At 44.3% G+C, this 26660-nt stretch overlaps 1 protein-coding gene across 3 annotated transcripts; it reads right to left on the bottom strand.

Annotated features, from left to right (window-relative positions):
* Positions 1-336: 336 nt before the first annotated feature.
* Positions 337-3526, bottom strand: LOC147988704 (uncharacterized). Of its 3 annotated transcripts, XM_087545189.1 has the most exons (6): positions 2730-3526; positions 2102-2633; positions 1807-1975; positions 1497-1717; positions 1011-1336; positions 337-870 (listed from the first exon to the last, which is right to left on the bottom strand). In XM_087545189.1, the coding sequence occupies exons 1-6, from the start codon at positions 3417-3419 to the stop codon at positions 505-507; spliced, it is 2304 nt and encodes a 767-aa protein (XP_087401315.1). In that variant the 5' UTR covers positions 3420-3526; the 3' UTR covers positions 337-504. The 3 variants fall into 3 exon arrangements, with proteins under 3 accessions (XP_087401315.1, XP_087401311.1, XP_087401307.1); XM_087545185.1 differs by having other exon boundaries at positions 338-870; positions 1011-1333; positions 2102-3526; XM_087545181.1 differs by having other exon boundaries at positions 339-870; positions 2102-3526.
* Between the last annotated feature and the right edge of the window lie 23134 nt (positions 3527-26660).

Consider the following 26660-nt stretch of genomic DNA (forward strand, 5'->3'; position numbering starts at 1 on the left):
TAATTATTGTATATATGTAGCCGGTAGTGTCAGATAGATATACGAGAACTTGTTGTTCGACTAATCTCTCAGAGAAGGAGAGGTGGTCGATATCACTTCTCTCTGTATGCATATATGTTCATGACGATCTTCTGTTTTCTTCGTTTGCTTACTAGCTAGCTAGCGTGTCTAGTCCTCTCTATACGTATGTATAATACGTAGCGTCGACCAAGCATGGACATAAGAGAGGACACTTCTCTCTATTAATTATAGCTAGCTAACACAATATATGAAACACCTAAATTAACCTCCCAAAACCCCCAAACCCCCCCCCCCCCCTTAAAAAAACAAAAACCTCAGCCACAGAAATGCTGACGCGTGGATGCCTATTGGTCCCGGTTGGTGCCACCAACCGGGACCAAAGGGTCTCCTGCCTGGGCTCCGCGCACAGGCCACGTGGAGGCCCATCAGTCCCGGTTCTGGATTGAACCGGGACTAAAGGGGCAGGGCATTAGTACCAACCCTTTAGTCCTGGTTTAGAAACCGGGACAAAAGGCCCTTACGAACCGGGACAACAGACCCTTTTTCTACCAGTGGCATTAGATCTGGGAACAGCGAGTTGTCCAACACTATATCACCGAAGCTATAATCTGAAAGTACCAGCCTCTCCCTGGAAGTACCAGCCTTCTTGGTACTGGAAGTACCAGCTTCCCTGTCATTTTTGCCCCTGCTCTCCCTCTGCTTCTTCATACCCCTGACGATTTCAGCAAGCAGCCGTTCTTTCTCAACAACTGCTTCATCGACCTCCGTCTTGATTGTCAACAGTCCATTTAGTGTAACATTCAATGATTTCTCCTCGACGTTTATGATCCTCCTGTTGAGGGTACTAATCTGCAGGAAACACCAAATGACACCTGAAGTATGTACCAAACATTTTTGCATACGATATAGGATGTTCTATAATTCTAATAACAAAGGAATATGAAGACCTATTCATGCATGCATGCATCAGTCGTGGGACATGTACGTACCCGGCGCCACATCCAGGTGTAGGTATTGCCACGGCAAAACTTCTGTACCCGGCCGTATGGCATGTCCAGTTCCCTCCGAGCCTTCACCATCATCTCATGCAGGTACTGCCGCATCTCCTCCTCCTCCTCCTGCTCCTCGCTCAAGCTCGCCGCCGCCTCTTGTTGCAGCTTAGCAGCCTCACTAATGGGCTGCTCTTCCGCAACGACATCGGAAGAGTCGAAAATATTAGTAGGCGTTAGTATTTCATGCACGGTGTTTGTAGTTGCCTCAATGGCCGGCTCCGGTTCAGCAGCAGGAGGCGGTGGTGCCGGCTGCGCTGCTTCTGCTGCAGCATATGTAATAAAGAGAATGGTTACAGTTGCGTGATCTCTCCATACAAAGATACTCTGTTGTGTATCTTTTCCGAAAGAAGGAAAAAAATGCATTGTTGGTTTATACACAAACTGATTATGTATGCTTTGAAATATGTAGACAGACGTACTAACCATTTACAGCAGTGGAGTTTATGATCGTGTTCAGCATTGTAGTTTCCACTTGATGCAATGCGTCATTTCGAAGTGCCGGATCTGGATTGACGTTGGATCTGGTCGGCACTCTCTGGACAGTTTCAGAGGTGTCCTCCAGGGTGCCCCCCTTTTCCGTCCTTAGTGCATCCACAATGTTTGCAAGAAAGTTGAGCACAAACTCACCCGTGCGCCTACGGAAACTAAACCATACAAAATGCAACAAAAATTAGGATTTGTGGATGGATTTCACGGAGAATGTATATAATTGTGTTGTGTTTGAGACACTTACTCGATGTACATCCGTTCGGCTCTAGGGACTTGTCTGTCAACAGCAAAGTGATGGCGATCAAGGATAGCATGCTCAAAGGTTCCTCGCGTTGACACGTTGCGATTAAGGATAGCATCCTTAAAGCTTGTGTGCTTCGCACTGTGGAGAAAGATGTGAACAAGTGGAATCTCTGCAAAATTTACACGCGGAAAATCATTTGTCAAGGAATATTGTGACAAGTAATTTTTGCAAGATGGTAAGTAGCTAGTGCATATATGTTAGTAAGATGGGGAAGAGGGTGCATGCGTGTGCTTACCACATTGGAACCTGATTTGCCTAACAACATGGCATTGGCTACATTGTAGTTGCCCCGGCATGAGCGGCACGAAACCTTGTTCATCCTCCATTAAGCCCGCACTTGGGACACCATTGCTGCCGCTGTCGCTCATGAGGGGCGCCTCAGCAATATTAAATTGGTCATTTCCTATCAAGTACTCGCGCACCATGGAGGAGCAGCCGGAGGAACGAGGGCTAAGGATGTCCTCCTGGCATGCCGGCATCGGCGTTCGACTGGAGCCGCAAGTGGACGCTGCGTCTGGCACTTGAGCGTGGAAGCGTCGAGCCGACGACTCGCCTAGCATTTGGTTGTGGAAGCCTTGAGATGACGACTCGGCCGGCATCCGTTGGTTGAGGTGCTGGATGGCCGGCGCCGGAGCCTGGACTTGCCGCACATGGTCGGCGGGCGCCGCCTGGATGTCGTGAGCCATGGGCGATGCCATCTGCATTAGGTCTTGGAGCAACGACTCGTCCAACACTATATCACCGAAGTTATAATCCCGCGACTCATCCTGCATTTGGTGGACGGGCGCTTGAAGATGCTGCTCCTGGCCGGAGGGCGCCGCGGGCGCCTGAGACTGGAGGGGCATCGGCACCAGCGCCGTTACCTGATGGTTCTGCATGTGGATCGACGCCTCCCCTGGCATTGGACCTTGAAAGTGGTGGGCCGACGACTCGCCTAGCGTCTGTTGGTGTTGGACGGCCGTCGCCGGAGCCTGAAGGTGCTGCACATTGTCGGAGCGCGCCACCTGAATGTCATGCTGAACGTCACCGATTGGCGTCAGCATCTGCATTAGATCGTGTAACAGCGACTGGTCCAGCATTATATCCGACGGCCCATCCAGCATTTGGTGGTCCTCATGGTTGGCAGGCGCTGCCGGCGCCCGAGGGATATCCCCTAGCACATGCTGGTGTTGGCCGTGCTCGTGCATCGGCGCCGGCGCCGGGGCCTGATGGTTCTGCATGTGAGCGGAAGGCGCGTCCTGAACCTGCATAATTGGATGAACTTGAGGGATGGGCTCCGGCATCAGAATTTCATCCTGGAAGCCGTAAAAATACGGCTCGTAGGGCAGTTGCTGGTGTTGAATCGGCGGTGGCGCCGGTGCCTGGAGGTACTGCACGTCAACGTCACCGGACGGCGGTGCCTGGTGGACGAGAGTCGCCGCATCCTGTTGGTGTTGGGCGGCGACGGCCCTGGTTTGCCTGGCTCCCAGGAGATCCTCCATGGACGGCTCTTCCATGGCGTCGAAGTTGATGAAGCAGTCGACGTAGCTCTCGTCATAGTGCTCGTCGGCCATTGTGACTCGCTCGAGCGGCGGACGTGGACGCTGGCGAATGTGCCGGTGAAGTGGGGAAACAATGGCGGTGGAAACTGATTGTGTGAAGCGCACTGGCGGCTCTACACGTGAGGAGGTTTATGTATGGCGCCAAGGGACACGACAGTTCCAAGGGATGCGGCGGTTGCCGCGCGCGGAGGCGCACGTAAGGAAGGAAACACAACCGGCGGCAGTTAGAGTTCGCGCGCTCTCGTTTTGCTTCGGGCGGTTGGAGCACGTGCGATGGGTAACTGGATCGTATCGTACACCGCCGCGTACACGGTGGAGGTCGTACTGCATGTCAGCGCGTGTCGAGTGGGGGGCGGCTATTTGATGGCGAAAATCCTATACCTACGATAGCCACCTTAGATTTTTTTTTTACACTTCTTCTTTGGTACACTCCCCTAAATACAAGAACGCACTATTAAAATTTCATCATACGCCGAGCGTTTGCCTCTTCGCCGAGGGCCAAACCACGGGCACTTGGCAAAAAAAAATACACCGAGAGTAGTACTCAGCAAAGACAAGGACACGGCAACAATATGTTGTTGCCGAGCAGAAGACACGGCGAAGAAGGCACACTCGGCAAACGCCACACACGCCGAGAGCACAACACGGCAAAGAGATGCCATGTGGCACGTCCGTTTGCATCTGACGGCTCCCTGACTTGCAGTTGTCTTTACCAAAAGCTAAACTGGAGCGTTGGCACCCCACCTGTCACCGAAACATTCTGACCTGACAGGTGGACCCATTGGACCCACTTTTCACTGAAACATTTCAAATTATTTGATAAATTTGTAAAAAAAGGAATAATATGAATCCAAAAACCTTTTCTTTGCCAGAACTATACAGGCCTGCTCATCATCCCTTCATTGACTGGAACATCTTGACCTGACAGGTTGACCCGTGGGACCCACCTGCCAAGGCATGCTCTCGGAAAAGGATAGCACTACTAGAGTGCTACTTTTGCCGAGAGGTGCTCTTGGAAAAATATGTCATATCGCTCAGGTTACCACTCTTCCGAGCGTGAGCTCTCGATAAAGCTTGTATTTTCGAGTGTTTTCCTCGGAAATATGTCTCGTTGCTTCTGTTGTAAAGTTGTTTCATCTCTGATCCTTGCAATTGAAAACATATGCATACATTTTCTGCCTATATCTTCAGTGCAGAAAATGACAACATATCGAATGAATGTGGGAGATCCTAGCACCCTAGAAATTCCTTGAGCACATCATACACATATTCACATCAGCATAATTCATACAATTTCACATGGGCTAATAATTCATAGAAGTTCACAGAGCAAAAAATATTGCTCGAGCACATCACACACAAGTTCACATATTCATACATAGGCTTAATTCATGCAAGTTCATGGAGCAAAACACATGCAAATCCTAAGTTTCTAGCGGCGTTGCACACCACATGGACACATTCTCCATGCTTTTGGAGGAGGAGGTGGAGGAGGGCAACATTTCCACCGCATGGATTTTACAAAAAGGCCAATAAGAGGAGAGTTATGTTAGCATTGTCCATCGATATATAGTGAATGGTGGCTATATTAAGAGGAAGTTCTACTTCAAGCTCTTGCTTGAGCATCTTCAACCTTTCGTTTGTTTCTGCTTATTCCCTCCCTCTTGCCTTCTATTTAGCTTGCCGCCGCCCCTTCTCTTCAGCAACCCACTTCTCCAATAAGGGTTGTAATATGGCATTAGTATCGTATAGGTTGCAACGGTTCTATTTCATTGCATCAACATATATGAATGATAATGGGCGAACCTTGAAACGTGTGACCTCACGTGATGTGACGGTCGGGTGACTCCGTATGGATGGATTTGAGCTTGTGCTCGACGCGTGGATCTCATGGAGCCTACAATGCGAGGAGGAGGCGATCGCCCCATTGCAAATGAGGTGGCGGCCACCTCTCTTCCCCTCGACAACAATGACGACCAACTCTGGATCTAATGGCTGGGACGTAGGTTCGACATCCTCCCTGTGTGCCTCCTTGAGGATGGCTTTGAAGGTTTCATGCTCGTGGCGTTTTCCTATTCGCTAACGTTGCCAAGTGTCACTCTCGGCCAAGAAGGAACATGAAATTAGTTCCTGGTCCCGCATGTTAAGTGGTGGACACCTGGTGGCTTTATCGGACGCTCTCGGCAAAGACAAGACTTGGCTTAAGCCATGGGACCTACCTGTCAAGTTAGGGACACATGGCAGGTTCCTATTAATTCGTTTGTTTGCCGAGAGTGGCTCTCGGCCAAGAGATGCCTAAGCATTAGTTTTTGGTCCCTTCCGTCAGATGAGGAACATGTGACAGTTTCCTATTCGTTCATTTTTTCCAAGAGTCGCTCTCGGCAAAGACATGCCTCGACATTTGGCGTGGGTCCCTCCTGTCAAGTGAGGCCCCAAGGTAACTCACCCTGAATTCATTGACTTTAATAGTGATGAGGATAACTTGCTCAATGATAAAACTAGTGATGTTAGCTATAATGAACTTTCTAGTAATCATGATAGTCAAGATGAGACAGTTGCCAATGCAACGAGGGAAATTGAGCGCTTGACAAAAGAACTAAACACTCTTAAGTTAGCTTAGGAAACTCAACAAGATTATAGAGAGTTCCTAAGAACTCATGAGAAGATATGCTTCAAGAAGCTAAATTTATAGCAAAAGCATGAGTTTCTAAAAGCTATCAATGACGATCTTCGAAAGAATAGTTTCTCTTACATTGTCAAACGACTCCTCTCTTCTAGTTGTATGGCACAAGTTAAATCTAGACAATCTAGTAGCAAGAGCAAGAAATGTTCTATTTCTAGTAGCAACAACAAAAATGCTAAATCTCATGATGTTGCTTCTAGGTGTTCTATGGATTCCACTAATGATTCTCTTAATCAAGTTACACTTGAGCAAGAAAACAATTTATTAAAAGGAATTATAGAAAAAGGTGCCTACAAGAGCCTTGCCAGGAGTAAGCAATTTGAGGCAATTGTACGCAAGCAAGGATGGCACCGGAAGAACCAAGGTGTTCGTTTTGAACAAAAGTTCAATACCAATGAAGTTGAGTAGGAAGAAGATCAATACCCCAAGACAAAGTTTGTTCCCTAAAAGGAGAAGTATGATCTTAATTCTTTCAAGGGAACACAAGTTCAATATGATCTTCCAGCACAAGACCACAAGCTAAAAGGCAAGGACAAGCTTCAAGAAGAGATTGATTCATATGAAGAACCACCTCAAGCTTTGGTCAAGTGGGTTCCCAAGACTACCTCAAGTTCTACTTCATCCAGTACAACTACAGCTCCAACGATTCCCGTCAAGTTTATGTGGGTCCCAAAAAGAATTATAGAGTTCTTGAGGGTGACTCGGTCAACAAACTTCACTCACATTCATTTATTGCAAGAACTTGTGCAAACCACTTCAACATCATGCACTAGTTCATGGAGTCACAAACCCTCTTGTTGGTAAGTCAAGAAACTAGGTAATCAATGCATTTATGGACATCATTACATGTGCACTTCCCTCTATGTCTATGGATATCCTTTGTTGTTCCTTGTGGGGCTAGCCATGTAGGTATCGAAAGTGCTACAAATTGTAAGGACTGCTCCCAACTCTTGATGATCATCATCAACATTGAGCATCCACAACTACAACATCTACACCGTGTCAGTTGCCCGCTTCGCTCACCACACACAGATGCATGACACCAGACATCTCCAGTTTATGTCTTCCCGAGCACGCTATACACCACACATCTAGTGCCATTGTTAGCTTATGCATCTCAGCTCAATTAGCACAAGTTCCAACATTGGCCTTTAGTTCCTCTTATATCTGCATCTTTGTGTACGTGACTTTTGCTAGTTGCTGACCTGGGAAAAAAGAAAAAGAAAAAATAAAGGAGCAAAAGAAGAAGAAATGCAAAGTTCTAGCCGGTTCACATCTTTTGGAATATCTCTTTTTTCAGAACTTTTACTTTGTGCATATAGGTCGTAAATGATGCACATCTTCTGCTCTTGGTTGCCATACACTATGTTTACACCTCACTTATATCTAGCTACTTAGAGATGTTGCCTTTTCATTGGTTTCATGTCACTTGTTTCTGTATCTGGGCATAGATTGTTTTTTCTCTTACTAGTTGACTACTGGCACTAGTTAGGAGTTTGAGCAATTATTCAGCTTGCATTACTTTTTGCTTAATTGCACCACATATTGTTAGTCGAGGGAACCTTTACCAAGATCCACTTCCTATATTGTACCTTGTTCGGTCACTTGGTAATCGCTATATCAATCTTTTGATAAATTTTTACATCGCCAACCGCCGACAAGCACTGCAACACCATAAGAACCGGTAAGAGCTTGGTAATTGCTAGAGAGTTGAGAGACATTTTCCACCGTGTCTCGCCGTAGTTACTGTAGGAGAATATACTTGTGATTTTATTCTTGTTCCATCCTAACCATGGTAGGTGACAAAGACAACACGAAAGCCATGGTGGCATGCCTTGAGGAGGATGCGCGTGCATACATCGAGCGGTTCACAGCATTCGAGGGCGCACTTGATAAGCGTCTCAAGTCGATCAAGAATAGCAATGAGACCTTCACTCAAACACTTGTAGCTATTATCGGACGTCTCGATGCCTAGGATGCCTGTCTAGGTGCCGCCTCCACCGCCGCTCCACGTCTACAACGAGCTCGTCAGGTGATCCTAGCGACCCGTGCAACCCTCTTAGATACAATGATGCCATCGACCAGCCTTGTCTGGGTGCCGCCTCCACCACCGCCCCGCATGAGGACCTAGAAGGTGAAAACTACGATGGTGATTCCAAGGATCCTGGTGCAGTTAACTACAATAATGATTGTGATCATCGTCGACTACACAATAATCAACAAGGTATGGGACAACACCATCGCCATGAGGTACGTGGCCATGAAGGCTCTTTGGGTAGAAATAAATTTGGCAGGCCTCCTTTTGATGGGAAATATGATCTGGATATTTATGTTGACTGGGAATTATTAGTTGATCAAAAATTTGCTTGTCATGATTTTCCAGATGATAGAAGAGTTAGGGATGCAACTAGTTAGTTTAGTGATTTTGCTTCTGTTTGGTGGAGAGAACATTGTCGCAAACATCCTAATAATATTCCTGCCACTTGGGGAGCTTTGAAACTGATAATGAGTCAACATTTTGTTCCCGGTGATTACCAACATGACTTGCTAAATAAACTACAACGCTTGAACCAAGGATCCAAATATATGGAAGAGTATTATCAAGAATTGCAAATGGGCATGTTACGTTGTGGTTTAGTTGAGACTGTGGAAGTCTCTATGGCTAGGTTCTTGGGTAGATTGAATAGAGAAATTTATGACATACTTGCTTATAAGGAATATAATTCAATGGCCCATTTATTACATCTTGCTATACACACTGAACATGAAGTGCAGGGTCGTTCGAGAATGCGCTCTAATTTTTCTGTAGGTCATACTTCCACATGGGCGCCACACACCCCTGCTGCCTGATACATCTCCAACGTATCTATAATTTTTGATTGCTCCATGATATATTATCTTCTGTTTTGGACATTATTGGGCTTTATTATCCACTTTTATTTTGGGGACTAACCTACTAACCGGAGGCCCAGCCCAGAATTGCTGTTTTCTTGCCTATTTTATGGTTTCGAAGAAAAGTAATATCAAACGGAGTCCAAACAGAATGAAACCTTCGGGGACGTGATTTTTGGAACGAACAAGATCCAGGAGACTTGGACCCTACGTCAAGCAACCAACAGGGAGGCCACGAGGTAGGGATGCGCCTACCCCCCCCCCCAGGGCGCGCCCTCCACCCTCGTGGGCCTCCTGTTGCTCCACCGACGTACTTCTTCCTCCTATATATACCTACGTACCCCCAAACGATCAGAAACGGAGCCAAAATCCTAATTCCACCGCCGTAACTTTCTGTATCCACGAGATCCCATCTTGGGGCCTGTTCCAGAGCTCCGTTGGAGGGGGCATCGGTCACGGAGGGCTTCTACATCAACATCATAGCCTCTCTGATGAATTCTGAGTAGTTTACCTCAGACCTACGGGTCCATAGTTATTAGCTAGATGGCTTCTTCTCTCTTTTTGGATCTCAATACAAAGTTCTCCCCCTCTCTTGTGGAGATCTATTCGATGTAATCTTCTATTTGCGGTGTGTTTGTTGAGACCGATGAATTGTGGGTTTATGATCAAGTTTATCTATGAACAATATTTGAATCTTCTCTGAATTCTTTTATGTATGATTGGTTATCTTTGCAAGTCTCTTCGAATTATCAGTTTGGTTTGGCCTACTAGATTGATCTTTCTTGCAATGGGAGAAGTGCTTAGCTTTGGGTTCAATCTTGCGGTGTCCTTTCCCAGTGGCAGTAGGGGCAGCAAGGCACGTATTGTATTGTTGCCGTCGAGGATAACAAGATGGGGTTTTCATCATATTGCATGAGTTTATCCCTCTACATCATGTCATCTTGCTTAAGGCGTTACTCTGTTCTTCTGAACTTAATACTCTAGATGCATGCTGGATAGCGGTCGATGTGTGGAGTAATAGTAGTAGATGCAGGCAGGAGTCGATCTACTTGTCTTGGACGTGATGCCTATATACATGATCATACCTAGATATTCCCATAAATATGCTCAATTATGTCAATTGCTCAATAGTAATTCGTTCACCCACCGTAAAATACTTATGCTCTCGAGAGAAGCCACTAGTGAAACCTATGGCCCCCGGGTCTATCTTCATCATATTAATCTTGCAACACTTTGTTATTTTCATTGCCCTTTTATTTTACTTTGCATCTTTATCATAAAAATACCAAAAAAATTATCTTATCATATCTATCAGATCTCACTCTCGTAAGTGACCGTGTAGGGATTGACAACTGATAAACCACAAGTATAGGGGATCGCAACAGTTTTCGAGGGTAGAGTATTCAACCCAAATTTATTGATTCGACACAAGGGGAGCCAAAGAATATTCTCAAGTATTAGCAGCTGAGTTGTCAATTCAACCACACCTGGAAACTTAATATCTGCAGCAAAGTGTTTAGTAGCAAAATAATATGATAGTAGTGGTAACGGTAACAGAAGGTAATAGTAGTAAAACCAATGTTTTTGGTATTTTGTAGTGATGATAGCAATAGCAACGGAAAAGTAAATAAGCGAAGAACAATATATGAAAAGCTCGTAGGCAATGGATCGGTGATGGAGAATTATGCCGGATGCGGTTCATCATGTAACAGTCATAACCTAGGGTGACACAGAACTAGCTCCAGTTCATTGATATAATGTAGGCATGTATTCCGAACATAGTCATACGTGCTTATGGAAAAGAACTTGCATGACATCTTTTGTCCTACCCTCCCGTGGTAGTGGGGTCCTTACGGAAACTAAGGGACATTAAGGTCTCCTTTTAATAAAGAACCGGAACAAAGCATTAACACACAGTGAATACATGAACTCCTCAAACTACGGTCATCACCGGTAAGTATCCCGATTATTGTCACTTCGGGGTTAACAGATCATAACACATAATAGGTGACTATAGACTTGCAAGATAGGATCAAGAACACTCATATATTCATGAAAACATAATAGGTTCAGATTTGAAATCATGGCCCTCGGGCCCTAGTGACAAGCATTAAGCATAGCAAAGTCATAGCAACATCAATCTCAGAACATAGTGGATACTAGGGATCAAACCCTAACAAAACTAACTTGATTACATGATAGATCCCATCCAACCCATCACCGTCCAGCAAGCCTACTATGTAATTACTCACGCACGGCGGTGAGCATCATGAAATTGGTGATGGACGATGGTTGATGATGACGATGGCGACGGATTCCCCTCTCCGGAGCCCCAAACGGACTCCAGATCAGCCCTCCCGAGAGGTTTTAGGGCTTGGCGGCGGCTCCGTATCGTAAAACGTGATGATTTCTTCTCTCTGATTTTTTTCTCCCCGAAACTCAATATATGGAGGTGGAGTTGGAGTCGGAGAGGCAACAGGGGGGCCACGAGGTAGGGGGCGCACCCCCCACCCTCGTGGCAAGGTGGTGGCCCCCTGGCCTTCATCTTTGGCAGGTATTTTTCTTATTTTCTGAAAAGTGTCTCCGTGAAGTTTCAGGTCATTCCGAGAACGTTTGCTCCTGCACATAAATAACACCATAGTAATTCTGCTGAAAACAGCGTCAGTCCGGGTTAGTTCCATTCAAATCATGCAAGTTAGAGTCCAAAACAAGGGCAAAAGTGTTTGGAAATGTAGATACGTTGGAGACGTATCAACTCCCCCAAGCTTAAACCTTTGCTTGTCCTCAAGCAATTCAGTTGACAAACTGAAAGTGATAAAGAAAAACTTTTACAAACTCTGTTTGCTCTTGTGGTTGTAAATATGTAAAGCCAGCATTCAAGTTTTCAACAAAGATTATAACTGACCACATTCGCAATAACGCTTAGGTCTCAAGTTTACTCATATCAATGGCATAATCAACTAGCGAGGCATAATAATAAATCTCGGATGACAACACTTTCTCAAAACAATCATAATATGATATAACAAGGTGGTATCTCGCTAGCCCTTTCTGAGACCGCAAAACATAAATGCAGAGCACCTTTAAAGACCAAGGACTGACTAGACATTGTAATTCATGCTAAAAGAGATCGAGTCAAGTCATACTCAATGTAAACTAGCAGTAATGAATGCAAATGACAACAGTGCTCTCCAACTGGTGCTTTTTAATAAGAGAATGATGACTCAGCATAAAAGTAAATAGATAGGCCCTTCGCAGAGGGAAGCGGGGATTTGTAGAGGTGCCAGAGCTCGGTTTTAAAACAGATGTGAATAATATTTTGAGCGTTATACTTTCATTGTCAAGATAACAACCAAGAGATGGCGATATCTTCCATGCTACACACATTATAGGCGGTTCCCAAACCGAATGGTAAAGTTTATACTCCCCCTTCCACCACAAGTATCAATCCATGGCTTGCTCGAAACAACGAGTGCCTCCAACTAATAAGAGTCCTAGGGGGATTTTTGTTTGCAATTATTTTGATTTAGTTTGCATAAAGCATGGGACTGGGCATCCCGGTGACCATCCATTTATCTCGTGAGTGAGGAGCGGAGTCCACTCCTCTTGAGAATAACCCACCTAACATGGAAGATACAGACAGCCCTAGTTGATACATGAGCTATTCGAGCATACAAAACAGGATATTTATTTGAAGGTTTAGAGTTTGGCACATACAAATTTACTTGGAACGGCAGGTAGATACCGTATATAGGTAGGTATAGTGGACTCATGTGAAATAACTTTGGGGTTTAAGGGATTGGATGCACAAGCAGTATTCCCGCTTAGTACAGGTGAAGGCTAGCAAAAGACTGGGAAGCGACCAGCTAGACAACGACAATAGTCATGAACATGCATTAAAATTAATCAACACCGAATGCAAGCATGAGTAGGATATAATTCACCATGAACATAAATATCGTGAAGGCTATGTTGATTTTGTTTCAACTACATGCGTAAACATGTGCCAAGTCAAATCACTTAAATCATTCGGAGGAGGATACCACCCTATCATACCACATCATAACCATTTTAATAGCATGTTGGCACGCAAGGTAAACCATTATAACTCATAGCTAATCAAGCATAGCACAAGAAACTATGATCTCTAGTTGTCATTGCAAACATGTTTATTCATAATAGGCTGAATCAGGAACGATGAACTAATCATATTTACAAAAACAAAAGAGGTCGATTTCATACCAGCTTTTCTCATCTCAGCCAGTCCATCATATATCATCATAATTGCCCTTCACTTGCACGATCGAACGATGTGAATAATAATAATAATAGTGCACGTGCATTGGACTAAGCTGGAATCTGCAGGCATTTAATAAACAGGAGAAGACAAGGCAATATGGGCTCTTTTGTCAGATCAACAATAATGCATATAAGAGCCTCTTCAACAATTTAATTATGGTCTTCTCCTATCGGCCCCCAAAGAAAAGAAAAGAAATAAAACTATTTACAAGGGAAAGCTCCCAACAAGCAGAAGAAGAACAGGAAATCTTTTGGGGTTTTCTTTTTAAATAACTACTACAAGCATGGAAAGTAAACTAATTAAAAGCTACAACAATTTTTTTGGTTTTTCTTAAGATTTATTAAACACACAAGAAGAAAGCATAAAAAGGGAAAATAAACTAGCATGGATGATACAATGAAAAAGTATGAGCACCGACATCTAGCAATGAGTGTGTGAACATAAATGTAATGTCAGTGGAAAATACATACTCCCCCAAGCTTAGGCTCTTGGCCTAAGTTGGTCTATGGTCACGGCTGTCCTGGCTGATATCCATAATAGTAGCTGGGGTCGTACTGTCATGCGGCAGCTATCGCCTGCTGAGCTGCAGCGTGGCGACGAGCGGCCTCCTCTCTCCTCTCGTACTCATCTGTCTCCTCTCTGGTAATAGTATATCCTCCCCTTGCCTGGTAATCAAAGAAAGCAGGAGCAGGGAGAGTAATACAGACAGCACGGCGTCTGTCAAAGATTAGTCGATACTGGAGATGTGATTCGGTCCTCTCGACAAATTGGTGGTGAACCGTAGCATTAAAATCTAGATAGGCATGAGGTAATTCAATATCATCTTCGCGTACATCTATACCAAGAAAATTAGCTATGCGGGTTGCGTAAATTCCACCAAAGAAATCTTCATTAAATCTATTAAGATGCAACCTACGTGCAACAATGGCTCCCAAGTTATAAGATTTGTCTCCTATCACGGCACTCCTAAGAATACTGAGGTCAGCGACACACATGTGACATGCCTCATCTTTACCATTTATGCATCTACATATGAAGAGATCAAAATAATGTATAGCAGGAAAGTGAATGCTCCCTATGGTAGCTTGTGTAATATCTCTAGATTCTCCCACAGTTATATTAGCAAGAAAATCTATAAATTCAGATTTGCGAGGATCCCTTATACTACCCCATTGTGAAAGTTTGCAAGCAGTGGTAAAATCCTCTAAGTCCATGGTATAAGATTTATCATAAAGATCAAACAGGACAGTTGGAGAATTACGTGAAGTTGAAAATTCAAACCTCCTCATAAAGGAACTAGTGAGATTATGATACTGACTGCACTTCTCTTCCTCGAAGCTCACGAGATCAGCGTTACGCAAATAAGCGTTGAATTCTTCTTTTATTCCCGCTCGATCCATAAAATTTTCAGAAGGCCACTCACAAGGACGCACTGGAGCGTCTCTTGGTGGCTCTTCGTCAGCATCACGCATTGCAAGCCTGGGTCCTTGCTTCCTTGAAGAACCACCTTGGAACATTTTTCTAAGCATTTTTCTTCCTCTGAAAAATTCTGAAAAAAAATTAGTAACTTCAAAATAAAAGTAAACCAAACTCAATAATATTGAAAGCAACTACCCCTACAAGTGCCTAGGGCCTATATCATGCATCAAAACTACTTTTGACCATATAAATTTGACATGCAAGCTCAAGAACAGGGTCACCTAAGCAGCAAAAATTTGCAATGAATAAAGCACTAGAACAAAAACTAATTGGACCAATGGAGGACTCACATACCAAGGAACAATCTCCCCAAGCAGTTTTGTGAGAGGTGCTTTGAGCAAGGAGATCGAAAATGGCAGCAAAATGAGCTAGAACTCGTGCTTGAGCTGGATATTCGTGTTTGGGGGAGGAAGATGAAGTGTGTGGGTGCAGAAATAAGTGGAGGAGGGCCACCGTGGGCCCACGAGGCAGGGGGCGCGCCCTCCACCCTCGTGGGCAGGTGGTTGCCCCACTGGTGTGTTCTCAGTTCCATAAATCCTCAAATATTCTAGAAAAAATCATATTTAATTTTCAGGGCATTTGGAGAACTTTTATTTTCGAGGTATTTTTATATTGCATGGATAATCAGATAACATACAGACAAATATTTATTTTAATTTTATTTAATATAAATAACAGAAAGTAAAAGTGGGGTACAGAAGGTTGTGCCTTCTAGTTTCATCCATCTCATGATCATCAAAAGGAATCCACTAACAAGGTTGATCAAGTCTTGTTAACGAACTCGTTCCGAATAACATGGAACCAGAGAAATTTCGAATAACACTATGTTACCTCAACGGGGATATGCGCATCCCCAATAATAAGAATATCATATTTCTTCCTGACAGGAGGAAGAGGAAATTCAAAACCTCCAAATATAATCGATGGAATTTTTCCAATAGAGTTGATACTATGAACTTGAGGTTGTTTCCTCGGAAAGTGTACCGTATGCTCATTACCATTAACATGAAAAGTGACATTGCCTTTAGCGCAATCAATAACAGCCCCTGCAGTGTTCAAGAAGGGTCTTCCAAGAATAATGGACATACTATCGTCCTCAGGAATATCAAGAATAACAAAGTCCGTTAAAATAGTATCATTTGCAACTACAACAGGCACATCCTCACAAATACCAACAGGTATAGCAGTTGATTTATCAGCCATTTGCAAAGATATTTCAGTAGGTGTCAACTTATTCAAATCAAGTCTACGATATAAAGAGAGAGGCATAACACTAACACCGGCTCCAAGATCACATAAAGCAGTTTTAACATAATTTCTTTTAACAGAGCATGGTATAGTAGGTACTCTTGGCTCTCCAAGTTTCTTTGGTACTCCACCCTTAAAAGTGTAATTAGCAAGCATGGTGGAAATTTCAGCTTCCGGTATCTTTCTTTTATTTGTAATAATATCATTCATATACTTAGCATAAGGATTTGTTTTGAGCATATCAGTTAATCGCATACGCAAAAAGATAGGTTTAATCATTTCAGCAAAGCGCTCAAAATCCTCATCATCCTTTTCCTTGGATGGTTTGGTAGGAAAAGGCATGGGTTTCTGAACCCAAGGCTCTCTTTCTTTACCGTGTTTCCTAGCAACAAAGTCTTTCCTATTATAACGTTGATTCTTTGATTGTGGGTTATCAAGATCAACACCAGGTTCAATTTCTATATCATTATCATTACTAGGTGGAGCATCATCATGAACATTATTATTAACATTATCACTAGTTTCAGTTTCATTACCAGGTTGTGTTTCAGCATCAGAAATAGAAATATCATTTGGATTCTCAGGTGTTTCAACAATAGGATCACTAGAAGCATGCAAAGTCCTATCATTTTTCTTTTTCTTCTATTTAGAAGAACTAGGTTGTAACACCCTCCATGCGACTATATCTCCCACGTGTCGAGGCACGACTTAGAGGCATAATCGCATTGAAGGCATATGTCGCAAGTAAGGCAATCTTCACAACATCCCATGTAATATAAATAGTAAAAGGGGAGATAACATAGTTGGCTTACACTCGCCACGTCACTCAAGGTACATAAATAACATTACATCATCCAAACACTCATGGCCCGACTACGGCGCCAAAATAAAAGATAACCCAACATGCGACACGGTCCCTATCACCCCCAACTGGGCACCACTACTGATCATCAGGAAAAGAAACATAGTAACGTTGAGAGTCCTCGTCGAACTCCCACTTGAGCTCGATCGCGTCACCTGGAGCGGAATCATCAGGCCCTGCATCTGGTCTAATAGTAATCTGTGAGCCACAGGGACTCAGCAATCTCGCACCCTCGCGATCAAGACTATTTAAGCTTATAGGTAAGGCAAGGTAAAAATATATGTGGAGCTACAGCAAGCGACTAGCATATATGGTGGCTAACTTATTCGCAAAAGAGAGCGAGAAGAGGAGGCAAAGCGCGAGCGAGAAACTAGAGGACAACTTGCGCAAACATTACTCCAACACCGTGTCCACTTCCCAGACTCCGCCGAGAAGAGGCGATCACGGTAACACACTCAGTTGATTCATTTTAATTAAGTTAAGATTCAAGTTATCTACAACCGGACATTAACAAATTCCCATCTGCCCATAACCGCAGGCACGACTTTCGAAAGTTCAAATCCCTGCAGGGGAGTCCCAACTTAGCCCATGACAAGCTCTCACGGTCAACGAAGGAATAGACCTCCTCCCGAGACGTTCCGATCAGACTCGGTACCTCGGTTCTTCAAGACACTTCGACAGGCCAAAATTAATCCAGCAACACCGCCCGAATGTGCTGACAAATCCCGATAGGAGCTGCACATATCTCTTTCTCAGGGCACACTCAGATTTTCCTAGGTACGGGTAGGCCGGCCCAGAGTTGCCCCTGGTGGGCACCGGCAGCTGACAGGTGGACCAACACTCAGACGAGCACTGGCCCGGGGGGGGTTAAAATAAGATGACCCTCGGGCTCCGGAAACCCAAGGGAAAAGAGGATAGGTGGCAAATGGTAAAACCAAGGTTGGGCTTTGCTGGAAAAGCTTTAATCAAGGCGAACTATCAAGGGGTTCCCATTATAACCCAACCGCGTAAGGAACGCAAAAAATCCTGGAACATAACACCGATATGACGGAAACTAGGGCGGCAAGAGTGGAACAAAACACTAGGCGAGAGGCCGAGCCTTCCACCCTTTACCAAGTATATAGATACATTAAGATAACATGGCAATATAATGATATTCCAACAAGTAAAATAATGTTCCAACAAGGAACGGCCTCCAATCTTCACCTGCAACTAGCAACGCTATAAGAGGGGCTGAGCAGAGCGGTAACATAGCCAATCAACGGTTTGCTAGGACATGGTGGGTTAGAGGTTTGACATGGCAATTTGGGAGTCTTGAAAGCAAATGGTAGGCATCATAGCATTGGCATAGCAAAAGAGCGAGCAAACTAGCATAGCAAAGATAGTAGTGATTTCGAGGGTATGATCATCTTGCCTGCAAAGTTGTCAGGGTTGACTGGATCCTCGAAAGCAAACTCAACGGGCTCCTCGTTAGAGAACTCGTCTCCCGTCTCTACCCAAACAAGACAAATAAGCAACAAGGACACAATCAACCACGTGCAAGGATCAAACAATATGATGCAATGATGATATGATATGCGGGATGCGATGCGGAATGCATATGCAAGGTTTGACAAGGGATGCATGAACCTGGCCTCAACTTGAAAAAACAAGTGTGCCACTGGAAATATGAGATGAAATCGCTTGAAAACGATATAAAGAACGCCGGAATCGGAGTTACGGTTTGGAAATGGCAAGCGATTCAAATATGACACCGGGCTGCGATTTACAGCAAGTAGCCATCTAAATGCAATGAGATGAACATGCTACGTCACCCAAACATGGCAACAAAATTTATGGCAGGGATGCATTCAAGATTCTTAACAAAAGTCTAGCACTGAGCTACGGCCAATTCATCCATTTACAGGTTCAAACAAGCATGGCAAAAATGCATATGGTAAACAGATCTCAGACTTAGTGAAATTAACACTTGTCTGGAATTTCAGATCAGGTAGCACTCTTTGGAGCAACAAAACTACGTGCTACAGGACCTGAACATGGAAAAGTAAAACATGACATGGAGCTACTCAAAAAGCTTAACAAAAGTCCCTTAGTGACCTTGAGCCAAAAGGGATCAGAAAACACATTTACAAGCATGTGAACATAGCAAAAGCATAATCAGTTTTCAGGCTTAGTGAAAACTGGCACATGCTGAAACATATCTCAAGTAGGCATGTTTACGAGCTTGATGCACTCACTACGGAGCAAGTCATGAAAATCTAAGAATACCTCCCTCGAGAACACACAAAATGAAAGCTAGACATGGCAAGAACAATAGCATAGCATGCACGGATCATCTACAACATCATCGGCAAAATTGCAAACAAGTTGACAATCTGCCCAGATTCACGAAGTAGCAAAAGTAGAGCTCGATTGACTCAAGTTAAGGTGCTCCATAATTGCAAACAAAGACATGGATGGATAGAGCACTACAAGATTAATAAAACATCCTTACTGATCATCCTCAAAAGAGGCACGGATCACTCGGAAACAACATGAACATATGGCATCATGAGAAAAACAGGTCAAGGACTTAGTGGAAATGCTAAGTCCCTGAAAACAGAGTTACCAAGTGCCTCACTTGGCAAGCTTGTGCTAGTCACCACACACATCACAAAAATACATGGGTTGCATCTCTGGAAAGATGACAAAACCCTTAACAAAACATATGTAGAACATCAGGGCATATCATGCACATAATAATCATGGCAAAAATGACAAATGCCTAAATGGAGTAGTAGATCTGACAAATATCTCAAGTAGCCCTCTTCTAACAGCATTTCGGGCATCAAGATGAACTCAAATGAAAATGATGCAATGGAATGAAATGATGTACTCTCTCTGACGAACATTTTGATATGCTATATGCACAGAACGGAGTTACAGATGCAAAGTTACGGCACGATGAACAGGGCAACATGGGCTAGGGTTTCGAGAGAAAGTCAACCCTCGGATCCAGATCAGGATCCGGCGCGATTTACGAAGTTCGCCGGAGCTGTTCGTCGAAGAAGAAACCCGAGGTGGCCGGACATGACGCGGGGGCGGCCGGAGACGACGAGGAGGACGGCGGAGGGCGGCGGGGCCGCCGGAGACGACGAGCCGGCGAGGCGCGGCTGTGTCGCCGGCGTTGAGGAGCCGCGGCGGCCGGATGCGGCGGCACCGGTGATGGCGCACGGTGGAGCTGGGCGGCGAGAGGCGCGACGATGGCAGCGGCGGTGCAAGGGGCCGGCGACGGGGAAGAGGAGGCGCGGGGCGGCGCTGGCGGCTGAGCCCGGGAGGGCCCGCGACGGGCCTCAGCGGGCCGGCGGGGCGGCCAAGTGGGCGCGGTGGCGGCGGCGAATGGCGGAGCGCCACGTGGCGGCGGCGGGGGCGGATCCGGACGTGTCCGATCAGTGGCGATTTGTCCGGCGGCGCGCGATGTTGAGATCTAGGGTTAGGGGGAGGAGAGACCGGGGATTTACGAGAGGGGATCTATATATAGGCATAGAGGGAGCTAGGAGAGTCCAAATGAGGTGCGGTTTTCGGCCACGCGATCGTGATCGAACGCTCTAGATGATGGAGCAGGTTTAGGTGGGTTTTGGGCCAAATTGGAGGGGTGTTGGGCTGCAACACACACGAGACCTTTTCGGTCCCTCGGTTAACCGTTGGAGTATCAAACGAAGTCCAAATGATACGAAACTTGACAGACGCTCTACCGGTAGTAAGCCAAGGCCACTTGGCAAGTCTCGGTCCAATCCGGAAATATTTAATCCCCACACATGAAAGAAAGCTAGAAATGACCACCGGAGGAGAACGAAGCGCCGGAATGCAAAACGGACAACGGGGAAAATGCTCGAATGCATGAGATGAACACGTATGCAAATGCAATGCACATGATGACATGATAAGAGATACATGACAACGATAACAACACACGGAGACAAAACCCGAACCCGAGAAAATAAAATAACTTAACGCTGGAAACGGCAAGAGTTGGAATACATATTGGGAAAGTCATATCCGGGGTGTTACATAGGTGCATCTAAATTATTTATCTGTGAATCTTGCTCAATTCTCTTAGGATGGCCTTCAGGATACAAAGGTTCCTGAGTCATTCTACCACCTCTAGTCATAACTCTAACAACATTATCATTATTCTTATTATTCAATTCATTGAGCAAATCATTTTTAGCTTTAAGTACTTGTTCTACTTGAGTGGTAACCATAGAAGCATGTTTACTAATAAGTTTAAGTTCACCTTTGACATTAGCCATATAATCACCCACGTGTCCAAGCATATTTGAATTGTATTTTAATTGTCTACCAAAATAAGCATTAAAATCTTCTTGCTTGGCCATAAATTTATCAAACTCATCTAAGCATGGGCTAGCAAATTTAGTAAATGGGATTACAGCTATATCATATCTATAGAGAGAAATTACCTTTACTACCTGTGTTAGGTTATCAAGACCATGAGTTTCTTCAACAGGTAAAGGATTTGGATTATATGTTTCTTCAACAGGCGGTAAATTAAGACCATGTATTTCTTCAATAGGAGGTAAATTCTTAACATCTTCAGCTTTAATACCCTTTTCTTTCATAGATTTCTTTGCCTCTTGCATATCTTCAGGACTGAGAAATAGAATACCCCTCTTCTTCGGAGTTGGTTTAGGAATAGGCTCAGGAATTGGCTCCGGAGGTGTCCAATTATTTTCATTTGTCAACATATTATTCAATAGAATTTCAGCTTCATCCGGTGTTCTTTCCCTGAAAACAGAACAAGCACAACTATCCAGGTAATCTCTGGAGGCATCGGTTAGTCCATTATAAAAGATATCAAGTATTTCATTTTTCTTAAGAGGATGATCAGGCAAAGCATTAAGTAAAAGCCTCCCCCAAGCTTGTGGGAGACTCTTTTCTTTAATTTGCACAAAATTATATATATCCCTTAAAGCAGCTTGTTTCTTATGAGCAGGGAAATATTTAGTAGAGAAGTAATAAATCATATCCTGGGGACTACGCACACAACCAGGATCAAGAGAATTAAACCATATCTTAGCATCACCCTTTAATGAGAACGGGGATATTTTAAGGATATAAAAGTAGCGAGTTCTCTCATCTTTAGTGAACAGGGTGGCTATATCATTTAGTTTAGTAAGATGTGCCACAACAGTTTCAGATTCCTAACCATGAAAAGGATCAGATTGAACCAAAGTAATTATATCAGGATCAACAGAGAATTCATAATCCTTATCAGTAACAAAGATAGGTGAAGTAGCAAAAGCAGGGTCAGGTTTCATTCTAGCATTTAGAGATTGCTTACTCCATTTAGCTAATAATTTTTTAAGTTCAGTTCTATTTCTGCAAGCTAAAATAGCTAAAGAAGCATCTTGATCAAAAACATAACCCTTAGGAATGGCAAGTGGTTCTTCATCATCACTTTCATCAGTATCATCAGATTCAATATTTTCAATTTCTCTAGCCCTAGCAAGTTGTTCATCAAGAAAAGCACTAAGTGGCATAGTAGTATCAGGCTTCGAGGTAGTTTCATCATAAGTATCATGCACAGCAGAAGTGGGATCATCAATAACATGCGATATATCAGAACGAATAGCAGAAGCAGGTGTAGGTGTCGCAAGCTTACTCAAAACAGAAGGTGAATCAAGTGCAAAGCTAGATGGAAGTTCCTTACCTCCCCTCGTAGTTGAGGGATAGATCTTAGTTTTTGGATCTCTCAAGTTCTTCATAATGATAAGCAGATATATATCCCAAGTGACTCAAAGAATACAGCTATGCTCCCCGACAACGGCGCCAGAAAATAGTCTTGATAACCCACAAGTATAGGGGATCGCAACAGTTTTCGAGGTAGAGTATTCAAACCAAATTTATTGATTCGACACAAGGGGAGCCAAAGAATATTCTCAAGTATTAGCAGCTGAGTTGTCAACTCAACCACACCTAGAAACTTAATATCTGCAGCAAAGTGTTTAGTAGCAAAATAATATGATAGTAGTGGTAACGGTAACAAAAGGTAACAGTAGTAAAAGCAATGTTTTTGGTATTTTATAGTGATGCTAGCAATAGCAACGGAAAAGTAAATAAGCGAAGAACAATATATGAAAAGCTCGTAGGCAATGGATTGGTGATGGAGAATTATGCCGGATGCGGTTCATCATGTAACAGTCATAACCTAGGGTGACACAGAACTAGCTCCAGTTCATTGATATAATGTAGGCATGTATTCCGAACATAGTCATACGTGCTTATGGAAAAGAACTTGCATGGCATCTTTTGTCCTACCCTCCCGTGGCAGTGGGGTCCCTACGGAAACTAAGGGATATTAAGGTCTCCTTTTAATAGAGAACCGGAACAAAGAATTAACACATAGTGAATACATGAACTCCTCAAACTACGGTCATCACCGGTAAGTATCCCGATTATTGTCACTTCGGGGTTAACGGATCATAACACATAATAGGTGACTATAGACTTGCAAGATAGGATCAAGAAAACTCATATATTGATGAAAACATAATAGGTTCAGATCTGAAATCATGGCACTCGGGCCCTAGTGACAAGCATTAAGCATATCAAAGTCATAGCAACATCAATCTCAGAACATAGTGGATACTAGGGATCAAACCCTAACAAAACTAGCTCGATTACATGATAGATCCCATCCAACCAATCACTGTCCAGCAAGCCTACGATGGAATTACTCACGCACGACGGTGAGCATCATGAAATTGGTGATGGAGGATGGTTGATGATGACGATGGCGATGGATTCCCCTCTCTGGAGCCCCGAACGGACTCCACATCAGCCCTCTCGAGAGGTTTTAGGGCTTGGCGGCGGCTCCATATCGTAAAATGCGATGATTTCTTCTCTCTGATTTTTTTTCTCCCCGAAACTCAATATATGGAGGTGGAATTGGAGTCGGAGAGGCAAAAGGGGGCCCACGAGGTAGGGGGTGCGCCCTAGGGGGGCAGGTGCGCCCTAGGGGGGCAGGCGCGCCCCCCACCCTCGTGGCAAGGTGGTGGCCCCCTGGCCTTCATCTTTGGCATGTATTTTTCTTATTTTCTTAAAAGTGTCTCCGTGAAGTTTCAGGTCATTCCGAGAACGTTTGCTCCTGCACATAAATAACACCATAGTAATTCTGCTGAAAGCAGCGTCAGTCCGGGTTAGTTCCATTCAAATCATGCAAGTTAGAGTCCAAAACAAGGGCAAAAGTGTTTGAAAAAGTAGATACGTTGGATACGTATCAACAACCCCTTATCGCGTTGGTTGCGAGGATTTATTTGTTTTGTGCAGGTGCGAGGGACTCGCGCATAGCCTCCTACTGGATTGATACCTTGGTTCTCAAAAACTGAGGGAAATGCTTACGCTACTTTGCTGCATCACCCTTTCCTCTTCAAGGGAAAACCAACGCAGTGCTTAAGAGGTAGCACTGCCCAGTCCACTCGCACCTCTACAACAACACCTGCAACCTCTCGATCGGAGCCTACTTCATCAACTTCAGCATCACACACTTTGGCACCAATGAAAGGTACAACACCAACTCCAACAAAAAGTTTGCCATCATCATCCGCTTCTTCCAAAAGAACAAAGGATATCCAGTGCCACACTTGTAAGGGATTTGTCCTAATAAGCATTTATTGAAGGAGTGTCCTAATAAGCATTTATTGATCATTCGTGAAGACGACGAGTACGACTCCGCTAGTGATTTTGATGAAGACAAATACGCCTTGCTCGCTGCACATGAAGACGATGACACAAGACCGGCACAACAGGAAGAATATGGGATCGCCAAAGATGCCGATAAGTACATGCATCTTATATCACATCATGTACTTAGTGCTCAGATTTTCAAAGCAAAGAAGGATCAATGTCACAACTTCTTCCACATCAAAGGAGTCATCAAGGATCATTCTGTTCACATAATCATTGACGGGGGGGAGTTCTAACAATTTATCAAGCATTGACATAGTGGAGAAGCTCTCCCTACCTTCCCAACAACGTCCACATCCTTACTTACATTCAATGGTTCAATGATGGTGGAAAAGTAAAGGTAACACACATGGTGAGAATTCCTTTTTCTTTAGGTTCACTATTGTCGGTGTCCTAGGAACGGGGGTATCCAGACTTGCCTCCCTGCGGCCCAGGGCGTGGCTCCACCAACGGCCTGGTACGGCCATCTTCAGCAGCAACCACTCAAGACCCTCGCGAGGGGCCAAGCCTCGCGAGGCAGATGACACCAAGACCTCCTCGGGGTCGGCCTCACTAGGCTGGCTCCCAAGGAGAGGAGATATCTATGCAAGGGCACCTCACGAGGTTCACGTGACGTGAGCCATGACGACCAAGGCCAGGCGGGCGCCAGCGGGCGCAGTGTACCAGTTTCCTCTTTGGTGCTAAAAGGGCAAGCGCAGGCGAGGAATCCCGAGACATCAGGCAAAGGTTTTCATATCGGTGCAACGAGACCAAGACCAGCAGGACGGCAGGAAGGAGGTCACCGCGGAGCCCACGGCGGCGTCATCACCAAAGCCTTTGGAAGGAGAAGACCACCTTTTGTCAGGATAGCTTGTACTAGTTGTCTTCCTTCAAACTTGGTCGTTCTGGGATCCCTTCCCGCCTAACATTTGGTAAGAGGACCAAGGCCTCCATAAATAGGACTAGCCACCCACATAGGAAGGGGACGGATCATCTGGATCTCCCTCACACACACCAGCTCACCGAGCTCAAGAATACCTCACCTCAGGAGGCTGTTTTTACCTTGTACTAGTTCATCCTCAGCCTACAAGGCAATCCACCACACCACACTGGAGTAGGGTATTACACCACAATGGTGACCTGAACCAGTATAAACCCTCGTGTCTCTTGTTCTCTGGGTTCGTTGATCTAGGCTTAGAGATCGTGGTGCGAGCAAGCTAGGGAGAGAGATCTTCGTGCGCACCCCAATGAATGCACCAACACATTGTGTCAGTTTTCCATGCTATGTCTAGTACTAGTTCCCAACTTCCTATACATATAGGAGTATTCTGCTTGCTTTGGTTTCCAAACCAAAATACCATGGCTAGGCGACGTCCGTCTATCCTGGGTTACGTTAGCATACTAGTACAACACAACTAGTAATAACAAGGTTAGTTCATCATATACTGCGCTTGATATAAATGTTTAGCTTCTAACAAAAAGTAAATTGGGAATAAATTCTTCCATCAGTTTAATATGATTTATGTTGATAGATTTGTCTAGAACTGTTGAAATTGTGATCAACACAGTATACTGTTGGGTTCTTACCCATAACATGAGGATATCTGTTTTTCAAATGTGGAAGCCATCATAACATCAGCTGGTCATAGTTATACGCATTGTTTAACTTTTTCTTCTTTGAATTTCACATTGCAGTTCTTTGATGTAGTGGGGTTGTGTCGTGGGTACATGGGTAACTAAAATTGCTTCTGTTCTGTAACTGTATGCTTCTAGGAATGTGACATTGCAACATGCAGACTATGGGTCTAGATCTGGCAGTTGAAAGTGCTTAATCTTTGTATAAGTTTCAACTGAAGCTATTTGTATACAATAATTTACCGAATAAGCAAACTTATGTGAATATACTACGCTTGATGTTGATCATCTGGTGCATTAGTATGCAGTTCTCATTGTCAGTTCTTGTTTTCTTGATTCATTTATACTATATGATTCGGGTTTTATACTTTGCCAGTAGGTAGTTCATACTGCCCGCTTGCTTTTGCTTTGAATATTGTGGTCTGCATG

The sequence above is a fragment of the Triticum urartu genome, chromosome 1A (genome assembly GCF_056163025.1).
Source record: "Triticum urartu cultivar PI428250 chromosome 1A, HENAU_Tu73, whole genome shotgun sequence".
NCBI lineage: Eukaryota > Viridiplantae > Streptophyta > Magnoliopsida > Poales > Poaceae > Triticum > Triticum urartu.